The sequence below is a fragment of the Malania oleifera genome, chromosome 10, assembly GCF_029873635.1.
Source record: "Malania oleifera isolate guangnan ecotype guangnan chromosome 10, ASM2987363v1, whole genome shotgun sequence".
NCBI lineage: Eukaryota > Viridiplantae > Streptophyta > Magnoliopsida > Santalales > Ximeniaceae > Malania > Malania oleifera.
This window is the reverse complement of record NC_080426.1, coordinates 82,632,277-82,648,653: the sequence shown is the minus strand read 5'-3', so window position 1 is coordinate 82,648,653 and position 16,377 is coordinate 82,632,277. Positions and strand designations below refer to the sequence as shown.

The 16,377-nt window shown below is 39.3% G+C and overlaps 1 protein-coding gene across 1 annotated transcript; it reads right to left on the bottom strand.

The window, feature by feature from the left end:
* Positions 1-4,637: 4,637 nt before the first annotated feature.
* On the bottom strand, positions 4,638-12,371 carry LOC131166753 (uncharacterized). The gene is made up of 4 exons (XM_058125324.1): positions 11,966-12,371; positions 5,894-6,126; positions 5,172-5,344; positions 4,638-4,809 (listed from the first exon to the last, which is right to left on the bottom strand). Exons 1-4 carry the CDS (start codon positions 12,369-12,371, stop codon positions 4,638-4,640), a joined length of 984 nt encoding a protein of 327 aa, XP_057981307.1.
* Positions 12,372-16,377: the final 4,006 nt, after the last annotated feature.

The following is a 16,377-nucleotide window of genomic DNA, read 5'->3' as shown; positions in this document are numbered from 1 at the left end:
TTTTCCTTTTTATGGAGGACTTTTAGCATCTCTTCAAGACTAATTTTGGGACTAATTCTTTTAATACTGCCCCAGTGTGGGGTTTGATCCTTTTACAGTTCAATCATGAATTTGAATTTTTCAGGCTCAATCCGGCAAGCAATGGGTTTCTCTTTTCTTAAACTTTCTAGGTAGCAAAAAAATGGTCTGCCGTCATTTTAGGTAACTAATTGTTGTCTCATATGATTCGTCAGGCCCTAGAAATCCCAAACCCAGTTTAATTTCTAAAAATGACTTTAGAATAAAATGTTTTGACATTTAGGCACAACTTGGTTAAAAAATGATATATCATTGTTTGGTTTTTTATAGGAAGCTAGTCAGCCAAAAATGGCCATCAATCATTGAATCAAAACATGAGATGACCGTAGATCCATAGAGAACATCATAGACATTTTATTGAATTCTTTTTGAGAGTTTACAAAAGCCCTTAATAGAAATATTTTTTTTACAACATCTAAATTAATGGGGTGCAAGAGGTTGGTTCTGTCCATATCTGCTAATAACAAGGCACCACCTGAAAATGCCTTCTTTACCACGTAAAATCCTTCATAATTGGATGTCCACTTGCCGCGCGGGTCTATATGAATCAGTAGAATATTTTTTAATACCAAGTCCCCCTCCTGAAACTATCGAGGTCGCACCTTTTTGTTGAATGCTCTCATCAATCTCCTTTGGTATAACTACCCGTGAGCTATGGCAGTCATTCTTTTCTCTTCAATCAAGTTCAACTGATCATATCTGGATTGTACCCATTCGGCATTGGTCAATTCTATTTCCTTCAGGACTCTTAGAGAGGGAATCTCAACTTTTATTGGGATTATGGCCTCCATTCCATACACCAAAGAGAAAAAGGAGCTTTGAAGCTGCCTCATACACCCTTTTCTCAACTCCCTTTCACTTTGAAAGTCTCTGTCATCTTCTCCAAAATGTTTTTGATGTTGTTATTGGCTGCTTCAACTACCTCATTCATTTGCGACCTATAGGGAGTTGAGTTATGATGCCTCACCTTGAACTGACTGCACAACCTTGTCATTACTTCGTTATTTAGGTTCTCGACATTATCTGAGATTATTCTTTCCAGGATCCTGTACCTGCAGATTAATACCCTTTTTATGAAATGACTGATGATGTTATAAGTGACACTGGCGTATGAAGCAGCTTCAACCCACTTGGTGAAATAGTCAATCGCCACGAAAATGAATCGATGCTCGTTGCTAGCCTTTGGGGTTATTGGCCCGATTACATCCATACCCCATACCCCATGTTGAAAAGGGCCAAGGTGCAGACAGGACTTGGAGCGAGGCTAGAAGAACTTGAATTCAGTCTCCATAAATCTAACACTTGTGGCACATCCAAGCATATTTCATACAATCTCTTTCCATGGTCATCCAGTAGTACCTGCTTTTGAGGATTTTCTGAGCCAATGAGTGGCCTCCGGCATGGGCGCCGCAAACACCATCCTTGACCTCCTTCATAATTTTCCTCGCTTCTCGTGCCCCTACGATGGTAAGAGGTCATATCATGGTTCCTCTTGTAGAGCACTTATTCATCCATAAAGAATTCCATTGCTAGTCTCCTTATCGTCTTTCGATCATTGTGAGAGGCCCCTTCGAGATATTCCTGCTTTTGGAGGTATGTTTTGATGTCATAGAACCACGATTTTCCATCGAATTCATCAGTCAATGAGCAGTAGGCCAGTTTAACTGCATCCTTATACAAATCGACTCAATTTCTATTCCCGGTTCCACTTTGATCAATGCTGCTAGCATGGCCAAGGCATCATGACTCAAATTGTTTTGCCTCGGTTAGTGAGAAAAACTAATTTAGTCAAACTCCTGGATATACTCCTGATATGGTAATAGCTTTGAATCCCGAGTTTCCCACTCCCTGGTTAATTGATGAATCACCAAAGTTGAACCCCCTTCAATGGTCAACTCTTTAATGCCCCTGTCTATGGCGGCCTATAAACCCAATGTCCATGCCTCATATTCGGCAATGTTGTTGGTACAAGGAAAAGTAAGTTTCGCTTATACCAGGTACTATTTACCTTCTTGGGAAATGAGCACTACTTCTATTCTATGTTCCCATATGTTGGCTGCCCCATCAAATAGCATAGTCCGTCCTGCATGCTCTTCCTCTGCCTAGTTTACTGAATTAATGTCTTTATCTGGGAAGTCGAACTCCATGGGTTGGTAGTCATCCACTACCCTTTCCGCTAAATACTCTGTAGAATCTCGACCCGCCACGTGGGCTCAGAGTGCAAGAAAAATAAATAAACATTCTCTAATACCATATATACATAGATATACAAGATTACAACCCACCCTAACCAGGGAATCCCGGGTGCACCTGCCAATACTGGAAATAAAACCATATAGCGGAAGACTACTAAAACATCAACATTCTTAACTAGAGTTTTAATTATTCCCCAAATATATACATACCACTATCCGTCTACATATTATAATCCTCAAAATAATAAAATAGGATAACTGGTATCTCACCAGCACTGATAACTTCTCCAAAAAATTTAATTCCCGCCCCAAGGCAAGCTAGGAACGGTTCCATGAAGGACCTAAAAAATCATTTGTATAATGGGGTGAGACACTTCTTAGTAAGACGGATAATATTAACATCAGAGTGTGACTAGCATGGGTTCTCGTGTGAAATAAAATTCCATCATTTAAATACATACATACATACATATATATATATATATTTATGAAAATGGCATTTTAAAGAAAATTGTACTATACTATTTATTAGAAGATACATACTTTACCAGTAATAATGGTCGGCTCAATATAGCCCATTTATAGTAAATCTGCCCATATACGCATAGAAGATGCAACCTAGACTGCCAAAGTAGCGTCGTCACGCTATCACATACTCATACGACATGCTTCCCCCTATGACGGGTTGTGCGGCTTGAAGGTCGGACTCAACTCACAGCCGGCAGTTCCGCAGCAAAGTTAAACTATCATCACAAGTACAATTGTGCCTACCTATGGTCAGCCGGTATACCATGAATGGGGCCCCCCGATAGAAACCTCGAAGTAGTACTGCGGCTTAAGTCTCCAATCGACTTATCACACCTCCATGCCAGTGTGATTGCACTTACTACCATATATAGTTATGGTACCATGCTCAAAATATCACATATCGCAAATCCACAGGGTTCTAGAATCATATATGACAATTTACATAATAAAAATTGTATTATAACTCATTTCATATATAAAAACTATAATTCAATAAAACACAGCCCCCGGCCGTCATATCAAACTCGGCCCCTGACCGTTATATCAAAACTCAACCCCCGACTGTTATATAGAAACTCAGCCCCCGACTGTTATATCATACACAGTGTAAAAACCAATTAAAACACTTTGTTCACATATGTCATTTAAAAAAGTTCCCATGCTACACAATTTTCATTTGCTAACCATAAATAAAATAACCTAACTAGGAAAAACATAAATTACTGAAAACAGGGTCTGAACATCTCCAGAGTTTTATTTAACTCAAAATACATATTTAATAGAAAATAGGAGATGATCAACCAACCACAATAATTTTCCCCAAAAACATATACTGCATTTTAATTAGTCCATATTTCACAAAAAAGCTAACATAATATAATCCTCTTACCTGGCATACAAGAAAGCCCACTGAAAATCCAAAAATCCACGCTATACGGTGTTTGCAGCTCAAAATCCTAAAACTACATTTCCCCTAGATAAATCAACACAAACCCCAAAATATTTCTCATTTACAATTTCTTAGGCCCCCTATATTCCAAAACAACTATAAAGCCTTAAAATATCCTACTTACCCTAATTTTGGATTAATGCCTCAAAAACTCAAATCAAAAATCCGCTCTGCTAGACTTGTAGAGAATTCTTCCTAAATCCTCGTGGTAACTTTTGATCGTCGAATCTGATAACGAACGGCGAGAAATTATAGAGAGAGAGTGTGAGGGTGTGGGTTAGAGAGAGAGAGAGAGAGAGAGAGAGAGAGAGAGAGAATTTCAGTTTCTTAATCACTAAGCAACCAAAAAATCAATTTATAACCCTTTGACTTGGTCACCTTCGTCGACGAAATAACATCTTCGTCGACAAATTACTGAAGGACGATCATTGATGAAAGAAGGAGCTTCGTCGACAAACCTTAAGTCTGAACTTCCAGTCGTTCGGGATCTCTTCGTTGATGACACTCTGAACACCGTCGACAAATCATAAAAGGGCATTTATTGAAAAAGACAGGGGATTCATCACGAAATTGCTAATTAATACCAATCACATCCTTATCTCATAATCCATCTCGACCAAAGAGTTAGTACCCACCCACATAGTGGCTCCGTCCCAAAATTATTAAATACCCCCACTTATGGTGGAGGAATACTGTGGTCACATATACTGTCTCGACAGATTACAGTATCCATACCAAATTCTCCCAAAGACCAACCATGAACAAACTGTAACCAGTAGATAAAACTAAACAACCAACCCTAAGAAACCTATATACAAAATTAATACTTACCAACCGTTCTACTTTCCTGATTAGTGTTGAGCCTCTCCGAATAATCGTGGATACTTCTAACGTATTTCTACTTCTAATTCCCATGATGCCTCCTCTACTGCATGATTATGCCAAAGTACCTTTACAAAGGAAATCCTCTTAGTACACAGCTCCTGTTCCTTATAGTCTTGAATTTGAACTGGTATCTCCTCATATGCCAATGTGTCATCAAGCTCCAAAGACTTGTAACTGATCACATGCGAAGGATCCAGAATGTACTTCCTCAACATGGACATGTGGAACACTTCGTGAATCCTAGACAGTGCTCAGGGTAATGCTATTCTGTACGCCACTGGATGGCCCAATGTATCTAGGGCTTAGTTTCCCCTTTTTTCCAAAACCCTTTTCATCGAAGCAATCCTAAAAAATATGGCATCACCTATCTCGAACTCCAGCTCCCGTCAGCGAATATCCGCATAACTCTTCTGCCAACTCTGTGTTGTCTTTATTCTTCCCTAATAAATTGGACCTTCTCAGAGGTATGTTAAACAAGCTCTGGCCCTAAAATCTGTCGCTCACCAACCTCGTCCCAAAACAACAGAAATCAGCACCTGCGACCATACAGTGCCTCATACTGTGCTATCTCGATACTGGCTTGATAACTATTATTGTATGCAAACTCAACTAACGGCAGGTATTTAATCCAATTACCCCGGAAGTCCAGTACAAACGCCCACAGCATATCCTCTAAGATATGAATAGTCCTCTTTAACTGACCATCAGTCTGTAGGTGAAAAGCAGTACTAAAAATGAGTTGAGATCCCAAAGCTTTCTATAGACTCTTCCAAAACTAGGAAGTAAACCATGGGTCCCTATCTAAAATGATAGACACAGACACTCCGTGCAGTCTAACTATCTCCTGCACATAAAGCTCTTCCAACTTATTCATTGAATACTAACTTTAACCGGAATGAAATGAGCAGTCTTCATCAGTCTATCAACAACTACCCATATAGCATTCTGTCCCTAAAGCGCCGATGGCAGTCTAGTGAAAAAATCCATGCAAATGTGCTCACACTTCCACTTAGGAATGAGAAGTGGTTGCAATGGTCCTGCCGGCCTCTGGTGCTTAGCATTCACCTACTGACATACCAGACACTGCTCAACAAAACAGGCGATCTCTCTTTTCATATTAGACCACCAGAAAGATTCCCGCAAATCCCTGTACATCTTTGTGCTCCCTGGATGAACTGTATATATGTGCCTCTTCTAGGATGGTTCATTCAATCTCATCATCATTCTACATGCATATTCTGGTGTGAAATCTCAACACCCCGTCGTCTGAGACATTGAAATCTACATTCAACCCATCCTGTATTCCACTCACAATCTCTGCTAGCTCTGCATCTTTCGTCAAAGTTATCCTAATCCTTTCCCATAAGGTCGGTTGCACTACCAAGCTAGTTATAAATGCCTGGCGATTTCCTTCCACTAATTCCATACCCAGCCTTTCCAGGTCCATAATGATCTGATGCTGAACCCCAACTGGTGAAACTGACGCCAACACTGACTTCCGACTCAAAGCATCAACTACCACATTAGTTTTTTCTAGGTGGTAACTAATGGTCCAATCTAGTCCTTTATTACTCTTCTGGTCAGTAAAGATCTCGCACCTTTCACCACATAGGTAGTGCCTCCAGATCTTTAATGCATGAACTACTGCTACCAATTCCATGTCATGCATCGGATAATTCTTTTTGTACTCCTTGAGTTGGCGAGAAGTATACGCAATAATTTTCCCTGTTGCATTAAGACACACCCGAGTCCTTTCTTAGATGCATCACTAAAGATCACAAATCCACCTTCCCCTGATGGAATAGTCAACACTAAGGCAGTAACTAAATGCTGCTTTAGTTCTTGAAAGCTCTGCTCGCACTCATCAAACCACTCAAACTTCATATTCTTTTCCGTGAGTCATGTCAGCGAACTTGATAGTTGAGAAAAACCCGCCACGAACCGGTAGTAATATCTTGTCAGACCCAAGAAACTTCTAACCTCATGCACATTCTTCAGTCTTACCTAATCAACTACCACTTCTATTTTACCTTGGTCCATAGAAACTCCTTCCCTGGACACCACATGTCCTAGAAATGCCACTTGCTCTAACCAGAATTCGCATTTTTTTAACTTCGCAAACAATTTCTTCTCTCTGAGTACCTGGAGTACTAATCCCAAGTGATTTGTATGCTCCTCAGGACTCCTCGAATAAACCAAGATGTCATAGATGAATACTACCATGAATCGATCTAGGTACTCATGAAATACCCTGTTCATTAGGTCCATGAATGCCGCAAGAGCATTAGTCAACCCAAACGACATAACTAGAAACTCGTAGTGGCCATACCTGGTGCGAAAAGTCGTCTTTGGTATATCCTCTAATTTAACTCTCAACCAATAATACCCGGATAGCAGATCAATCTTGGAGAAGACATATATTCCTTGTAACTAGTCGAACAAATCATCAATTCAGGGTAATGGGTACTTGTTCTTTACTGTCACCTTATTAATCTCCCTATAGTCGATGCATATCCTCATTGTCCCATCCTTCTTTATAAACAACACCGGTGCACCTCAGGGTGATACACTCGTTCTGATAAACCCCTTATTTAGAAGTTCCTGTAGCTTCCCCTTTAACTCCTTTAGTTCAGCTGGAGCCATTCTATATGGAGCTTTAGAAATAGACATTGTCCCTAGAGTCAACTCGATGGCAAACTCCACCTCGCGATTAGGAGGCAATCCCGGTAAGTCCTCTAGAAAAACATCTGAAAACTTCCTTACCATGGGGATATCCTCCAGTTTAAGTTCCTTTCTCGATGCCTCTTTCACAAATGCTAGGTACCCCTGGCATCCCTCTAGAAGTAACCTCTTCGTCTGCATAGTTGAAAGGATCTGTGTTGCATACCGCACACACGACCCGATAAATATAAACTTCGGCTCCTCAAGAGGTCTGAACACTACCTCCTTCTTGTGGCAGTCAATACTTGCATAGCTAGCTACTAACCAATCCATTCCCAGAATAAGATCAAAACCATGCATATCAAATATAATCAAATAGCAGGTATCATCCTCCCCTGAATTTCCACTAGGCATTCTCAGATTACTTTACTACACACTACCACTGCCTCTGTCGGTGTGACCACCTCTGACTCAACATCTAATGATTGTGTTTCTACCCTACACAATTTGATGAACTCTTGAGAAATGGAGGAATATGTCACACCTTAATCAAACAATACAATGACACTATTTGAAAAAAATGGAAATAGTACATGTCACCACGTCACCGGCGTTCCCAGCATCGCCAGGAGTCAAGGAATACACCCTCGCTCGAGTCATACCCCTCTGGTAGTTTCCACGTGGTGCTTGGCTACCTCCCCGATACTACTGCTGTGGAGGTGGAAAATTCAACGTCTCGCGACATTCTCGTGCCATATGTTCGAGCTTACCACACTGGTAACAGTCACCTAGTCTGCCCCTACATTCACTGGAATGCCACCTGCCACACTTAGGGCAAATAGGGTGTGATGAGGTACCCTGATATGCCCTAGCACCCATATCATGTCGGTGGCCTCTTCCTTGACCATATCTCCTCCAAGGACCCTGCCCCGCACCTGAATACGAACTAGAAGGCTTCGATCTCTTCTTCGGGTTTCGTACCTCCACATCACCTTATAGACTCGTCTCTGCTATAGTGGTCTTATCCACTAGTGTAGCGAACTCCTGCACTTGCAGTATAGCCACCTGCTTTTTAATCTCCTGCTTCAAGCCCATCTCGAACTTCCAAGCCTTCGTAGACTCATCTGGTACCATGTAGGGAGCAAATCGTGACAACTCCACAAATCGGGCAGCATATTACTGAAATGCCAGTTGTCCTTGAGTCAGGTTCAGGAACTCCTCTGCCTTCGCTTTCCTGATAGAGGATGGAAAATACTGACCAAAGAATACTTCTTTGAAACGGCTCCCCGTCATCGCCACCGGTACCAGTCTCTGCTCCTCTAGCAGCTTTACTACTTCCCACTATCTTGCGGCCTCTCCGGTCAACTTAAATGCAGCATGTAGCACCTTCTGCTCATCGGTGCATCGTAGTATAGCCAATATCTTCTCGATCTCCCAAATCCAAATCTCTAAGATGATTGGGTTGGTACTTCCCGTGAAGGTAGGAGGCTTCATGTGGGGGAACTTCTCAATAGAATCTCCCAGCTCAGCAATGGAACGATCCTACCCCCGAGAACTCCACGTAATTTCGGCCATAAACTGCTAGGAAAAATCCCTAAATGCCACTATAAAATCACTGCCACCCTCATGGGCAACTCCCCCGCTGCTACTTCCTTCGACGACAGCATTACTATCCCTAGGGTCCATCTTGAAGAAAGAACCAAACGAGTTAGAATTCTCATATCCTAACATGTTTGGTGCATTTATAACAAAAAATACTCTATTAAATAAATTCCACAACCAGCCTAAATCCTTTCCCCCTAATTAACAACAAACTTTGCCAATCTCATATTTCCATTCAAATTTTCAAGTTCCCGCCCCTCCGCTTGGAAACAAAACCATCAATGGATTGTCGTAGTTTTTTGAACCCGTTGACTGATCCAAAAAAAACACAAAAGTCTGTTAAGGAATTTCTGTCTCTAGGCCTACGAAGCAAAACTTGAAATTCCTATTCTACCGATTCATATCCCCGTCCTACTTAAGCCTATACTCTGGTAAAATCATCCAACCTACTCTACAGAACCTAGCAACTTAGGGGCTCAAATACCACCTGTAGCACCCCGACCCACCACGTGGGCCGGCAGTGCTAGAAAAATAAATAAACATTCTCTTATACCACACATACACAAATATACAGGAATACAACCCGCCCTAACTAAGGAATCCCGGGTGCACCTGCCAATAATGGAAATAAAACCATACAGAGGAAGACTGCTGAAACATCAACATTCTTTACCATAGTTCTAATTATTCCCCAAATATTGCATACCACTATCCGTCTACATATTACAATCCTCAAAATAATAAAATAGGATAACTGGTATCTCACCAGCACTAATAACTTCTCCCAAAAATCTAATTCCAACACCAAAGCAAGATAAGAACGGTTCCCTGAAGGACCTAAATGGGGTGAGACACTTCTCAATAAGATGGATTATATTAACATCGGTGTGTGACTAGCATGGGTTCTCGTGTGAAATAAAATTCAATCATTTAAATATATATATATATATATATATATATATATATATATATATATATGAAAATGGCATTTTAAAAGAAAACTGTACTATACTGTTTATCAAAAGATACATAATTTGCCAGTAATAACGGTCGACTCAATATAGCTTATTTATAGTAAATCTTCCCATATACGCATAAAAGATGCAACCTGGACTGCCAAAGTAGCGTCGTCACACTATCACATACTCATACAACATGCTTCCCCCCATGACGGGTTATGTGGCCCAAAGGCTGGACTCAACTCGCAGCCGGCGGTTCCGAAACTAAGTCAAACTATCATCACAAGTACGATTGTGCCTACCTATGGTCACCTGGTATACCACGGATGGGGCCCCCTGGCAAAAACCTCAGAGTAGTACTGCGGCCTAGGTCTCCAATCAACTTATCACACCTCCATGCCCGTGTGATTGCACTCACTACCACATATAGTTACAGTACAGTGCTCACAATATCACATATCGCAAGTCCACAAGGTTATAGAATCATATGTAGAAATTTACATAATAAAAACTGTATTATAACTCATTTCATATATAAAAAATATCATTTAATAAAACCTGGCCCCTAGCCGTCATATCAAACTCAGCCCCCAACCGTTATATCAAAACTCGGCCCCGACCGTTATATCATATATAGTATAAAAACCAATTAAAACACTCTGTTCACATGTGTCATTTAAAACCGTTCTCATGCCACACAATTTTCATTTGTTAACCATAAATAAAATAACCTAACTGGGAAAAAAATAAATTGATGAAAATAGGGTCTAAACATCTCGAGCGCTTTATTTAACTTAAAATACATATTTAATAAAAAATAGGAGATGATCAACCAACCACAATAATTTTTCCCAAAAACATATACTACGTTTTAATCAGTCCATATTTCACAAAAAAGGCTGACATAATATAATCCCTTACCTGGCTTACAAGAAAGCCCACTAAAAACCCCAAAATCCACGCCCTACGGCGTTTGCAGCTCAAAATCCTGAAACCACATTTCCCCTAGATAAATCAACACAAACCCCAGAATATTCCTCATTTAGCATTTCCTAGGCCCCTTATACTCCAAAACAACTATAAAGCCTTAAAATATCCTACTTACCTTGATTTTGGAGTAATGCCTCAAAAGCTCAGATCAAAAATCCGCTCCACTAGACCTGTAGAGAATCTTCCCTAGATCCTCATGGTAACTTCCGATCATCGAATCTGGAGAGAGAGAGAGAGAGAGAGAGAGAGAGAGAGAGAGAGTTTCAGTTTCTTAATCACTTAGAAACCAAAAAATCAATTTATAACCCTTTGACCCAGTCACCTTCATCGACGAAATGACGTCTTCGTTGACGAATTACTAAAGGACGTTCGTCGACGGTAGAAGGAGCTTTGTCAACAAACCCTAAGCCTGAACTTCCAGTCGATTGGGATCTCTTTGTCGACGATGCCCTGAACTCTGTCAACGAATCACAGAAGGGCATTAGTCGACAAAAATAGAGGATTCGTTGACGAAGCCTACTGTTATTCCCTTACTTATTTTCTTATTTATTTCTTTATTTTTTGGGTTTAGGTTTCTATATACTCTTCTATGGCACTTCCTTTAATGGCCTTCCTCATCACATAGGTTATGTCGTACTCGGTCAACAACATTTTCCAACGGGCTACCTAGCTTGTTACTGCTGGTTTTTCAAAGACATACTTAATCAGGTCCATTTTGGAGATTAGCCATGTTGTGTAGTACAACATGTATTGTCTCAACCTACTCACCACCTATACCAAAGCACAACATGTTTTCTCCAGTTCTGAGTACTTGAACTCACACTCCGTGAACTTCTTGCTTAGGTAATAGATGGCCCGCTCTTTTGTTCCAAACTCATCGTGTTGCCCTAGTACACAACCCATGGAGTTTTCATATACTACCAAGTAGAGGATGAGTGGCCTCCCCAGTACCGGAGGGACCAAAACCGGTGGATTCAAGAGATAGTCCTTTATCTTTTCGAAGGCTTCCTAGCATTCTTCATTCCATTTCTCCGAGTTATTCTTTCTTAATAGCTTGAAAATGGGTTCGCGAGTAGTGGTTAATTAGGATATGAACCGAGCTATGTAATTGAGCCTACCCAGGAAACTCTGCACCTCTTTTTCGGTCTTGGGGGTAGGCATCTCTTGAATTGCCTTAATCTTGTCCAGGTCTACCTCGATCCCCTTCTCGCTCACGATGAATCCCAACAACATTCCCGATGTAGCACCAAAGGTACATTTTTTTGGATTCAATTTCAGCTGACATTTTAGTAGCCTTCTAAGCAACTTTTCTAGATTTTCCATGTTGTTTCCTTCGCCCCGCGACTTGACAATCATATCATCCATATACCCTTCTATCTCTTTATGCATCAAGTCATGGAATAGGGTTACAATGGCTCTTTGGTAAGTGGCCCCCGCGTTCTTGAGGCCAAATGGCATGACCTTATAACATAAGGTTCCCCATAAGGTGATGAACATCATCTTTTCTTTATCTTCCAGGGCCATCTTAATCTAGTTGTAACCTGAGAAGCCATCCATGAATGAGAACAAGGCATGCTCTGCTGTATTATCTACCAACACATCAATGTGTGGGAGTGGGAAATTATCTTTAGGGCTAGCCTTATTCAGGTCCCGATAGTCAACACATACTCGCACTTTCCCATTCTTCTTCATTATCGGGACCACATTGGCCATCCACTCAGGATACTCGGCTACTTCCAAGAATCCAGCCTCAAATTTCTATTGATTTTCCTCCTTTATCTTTAACAGCATATTAGGCTGCAACCTCCTCAGCCTTTGTTTTATGGATTTGCATTTGGGGTATGTGGGTATCTTATGGGTTACCAGGTTAGTGTCTAAGTCTGGCATGTCTTGGTACAACCATGCAAAAACATTCCGATATTCTTTCAAGAGGTCCACTATTTTATCTTTCTCTTCACCCCTCAATAGCGCCCTACTTTTACTTGTTTTCGCTCTTCCTCAGTTCCCAAGTTTATGGTAATTGTAGGGTTGCTACAGGTCACAATGGGTTTTTCATCAGATTTTAACATTTTTTCCATTTCAAGGGATAGATTAGGCTCTTCTTCTTCTAATTCTTCTTCTATTTCGGCTTCTTGGATTATGCTTTCAAAACTAGCATCAACCCCTAACTTCGGTGTATTGGTGTTTTCATCTTCACTATCCCTACACAAAATTAAAGCAAACATACTTTTGACAATGGAACTCAAGAAGCAAAGGATGACAAGCAACATATAAACCATTTCATTAAAATGAGAAAAACTACCCAGGACTATATTGCCCTCGGGTTACAAATTTAAAAAGATTTGAAACAAGAAAAGAAAAAAACTTTTACATGAGGAAGATGGGATAGTCAAGAACGTCCCAGTTTTTCAGCTCTGTCTCAGGAGGTAACAGGTGGATCCATTGGTTCTCATCATCTGCAGAATCATCTGAATCAATCACTGTTATGCTCAACTGCTTCATTTCTACCTCAAGGTTACACTCATTGCTTTTCACGAAAGTCTGGTCAATAGGCGGAACATCCGATCCCCACAGAGCACTTACTTCACCGATGAGCCTTTCCATCCTTTGCACCTTTTTTTCTGCTGCCTTCTTTCTTCGGTCCGTGGCAATGGGCACGTAACCAAGGCCATATCGATCCTTTGCTTATTTGAGTATTAGAGGTCTATGGATCCCCTGCAGGTGTTTTCCTAATCCCTTTCCGGGATAGTACCCCTGTTTGATCATTTCGGTGTCCATCATGCATGCCGCGAAGGAAACCCGGGGTTGAGGAATGAGAGATTCTTCCATCATTGTTGTGGCATTAATAATTTCGAAAGCCCTGAATGAATCTTCTAGTGCTTCCTCTGCAGCTTCCACGTAAGGAGTGGAAGTGGGCTTGGTGATCATCACATTTGTCTCGCCATAAACACAGATTAGCTTGTTTTCTACCACAAACTTTACCCTCTGATGCAATGAAGATGAACCCAAACAAGCAACTATATGATGGAGTGATGTCCATGACCTGGAACGTAACATCAAAAATTACTAGCCCGACTTGTAATAATCTAAAAAAAATTAATAAATTAAAATTATTAATCAATTAATTAATTAAACGTTATTAAATTAATGTATTAAATAAACAAGTAAAAAGAAATAATATGAATAAAAAACAATGAAAAAAAATTAAGACTAATTATTAATTAATTAATTATTATTGAACTAATTAATTAAATAAACAAATAAAATGAATAGTGTGGAAAAAAATTAAAATAAAAATATGTATATTAAATTGTATATGTATATATATATATATATATATATATATATATGTATAATATTAATATAATAATAAGTAGATATGTAAGATTGCATTGCAATCTGAAGATCAAATTTCAAAATTGAAATCTGATCTTTCTGGACTCAGTTCTCTCTCAACCTTTGCGTGCCTTCGTCTAGCCTCTCCATCTCCGCCTCTCTCTCTTTCCTCAATTTCGTTGGTCTAATGAGTGCCAATCGGGAAACGGAAGGTGTCATTAGATTCTTAACTCCGCCACCGATATTTCTATTGGAGTGGATTTGTCATGGAAGCGGCATAGGCACCATTCTTGGGGTAAGACAACTTTGCCCTAATTTCTCAATTTCTCGTTAAATTTGTTGTTGAATTAACGATCAAGCACCAACATGGGGTCCTAGTCTTGATCGTCGTCATTTTGACATGAGTAAATTTCCAATTGGGGTTTTTTAGGCCCCACTCCAAAGCGAGAGTGGGATTTGGGAAATTTAGTAATTTGACTATATTTAAGGGTATGTTTATTTATTTAGAATTTATGAGTTTAGGAAATATTAAAATAATATTTTATTCAGGATTAATTACATGGAACTAGGATTTTTTATTCAGGATTTGGGTGAACACCGCAGGCATCTTTTTGGGGTCCCTGTTGGCGTATTTCAAGAAACCATGTAAGGGGAAAAATATATATTAATTCAGAATTTTTATGAATTTAATGAAAAATAAATTGTGTTATATATACGTGTATATGTTTCGGTATGGGTTTAAAATGCCAACTATTTAAATTATATTTTTTCGAGTTTAGGGTTGTTTATTAGATATGTATATGCGAAAATAAACTAATGAAAGTGGAAAATATTTTTAGGATAATTATGTAAGAAATGAAATGTTTTTTCAGTACATAAACATTAAATGTTGGTTGACTTATTTTACAGGCAATGTATGAATTTTATTGCTAAACTGTGTGACAAGAGATTTTGTGCAAATATAAGTTAAATGTATGAGATGCAGGTTAAGTAAGTAATGCATTGTGAATAAAACATTATATGGACTATGCTGCTTGTGTGTGTTAATGCAACCATGTAAACAGCTGAAAAATGTTGGGTAAACAGCTAAAAAATGCTGGGTAAAACAGCTGAAAAATGCTGGGTAAATGTGTAATAGCTGAAAAATGTTGGGTAAAACAGCTAAAAGATGTTGGGTAAATGTATGACAGCTAAAAAATGTTGGGTAAAATAATTGAAAGATGCTGGGTAAAACAGCTGAAAGATGTTGGGTATGAAATGAAAAGGTAAATGAATGGAACGGAAATGAAATGTGAAAGGTGAACAATGTAAAATGGGAAAGAGTCACTTAAAGTGAATTGAAATGCAATGTTTAAGCTATGAACATGAACGGATGTGTATAATTGAATAATGACAGAAAAGAATAATGTATTATGATATTAAAAGTATTTGTGTATATAGAACATGTTACGTTTGGGCGGGGCACACTCTTCGCCTGAGGGCTTGCTGAGAAAGGCGAGTGCACTAGTAGCTTCAGATGTGGTAGTAGCTGCATAACGTACTAGGGCAGAGGGAACCTACTTGTATGGGTGGGTAGATTTCCCTATTCTTGGGAGCCTTTGCCGGTAAACTTTTGTATGAATAGTGTGAGTATGAGATCAATCTATCACTTAAGGGCTTATTGAGTAAGGTAAGTGTCCTGGTATGCTTTATTAGTGACCTTAGGGTTGTCTAAATATCATATCAGAGGGGTGCTAATTGTATGGGCGGGTAATCACCCCTATCCTCAGGTAATTTCGTGGGTTAAATCTTTTGCATGTGTTTGATTAGGATCAGAGAATGATTTCAAAAATTGTGTTAACGATTTTTAAATGTTAAATATTATGTTGTTATATACCTCATGTTAGTCACACGATGTGTTTAATATATGGTTTCTTCGCTTACTGAGATGTGTCTCACCCGAATATAAATGTATTATCTTTTTTAGGATTTCCTCGAGATCGAGCTTAGAGTGCTCGAGGTTTTTATTGCATTATTGGGAAATAGAAAAAGAAAATGGTATATATTTCTATGTTAATTTTAGGATGTATAAAATTTATGTTTTGTACCTTTATGTTTTAAGGTTGTTGAGTAAGAAATGATTGTGAAAATACTGAAATGTTTTTAGAGTTATGTAGATTTATGGAAATGCAGGTGATGGATGATTTATTATGGA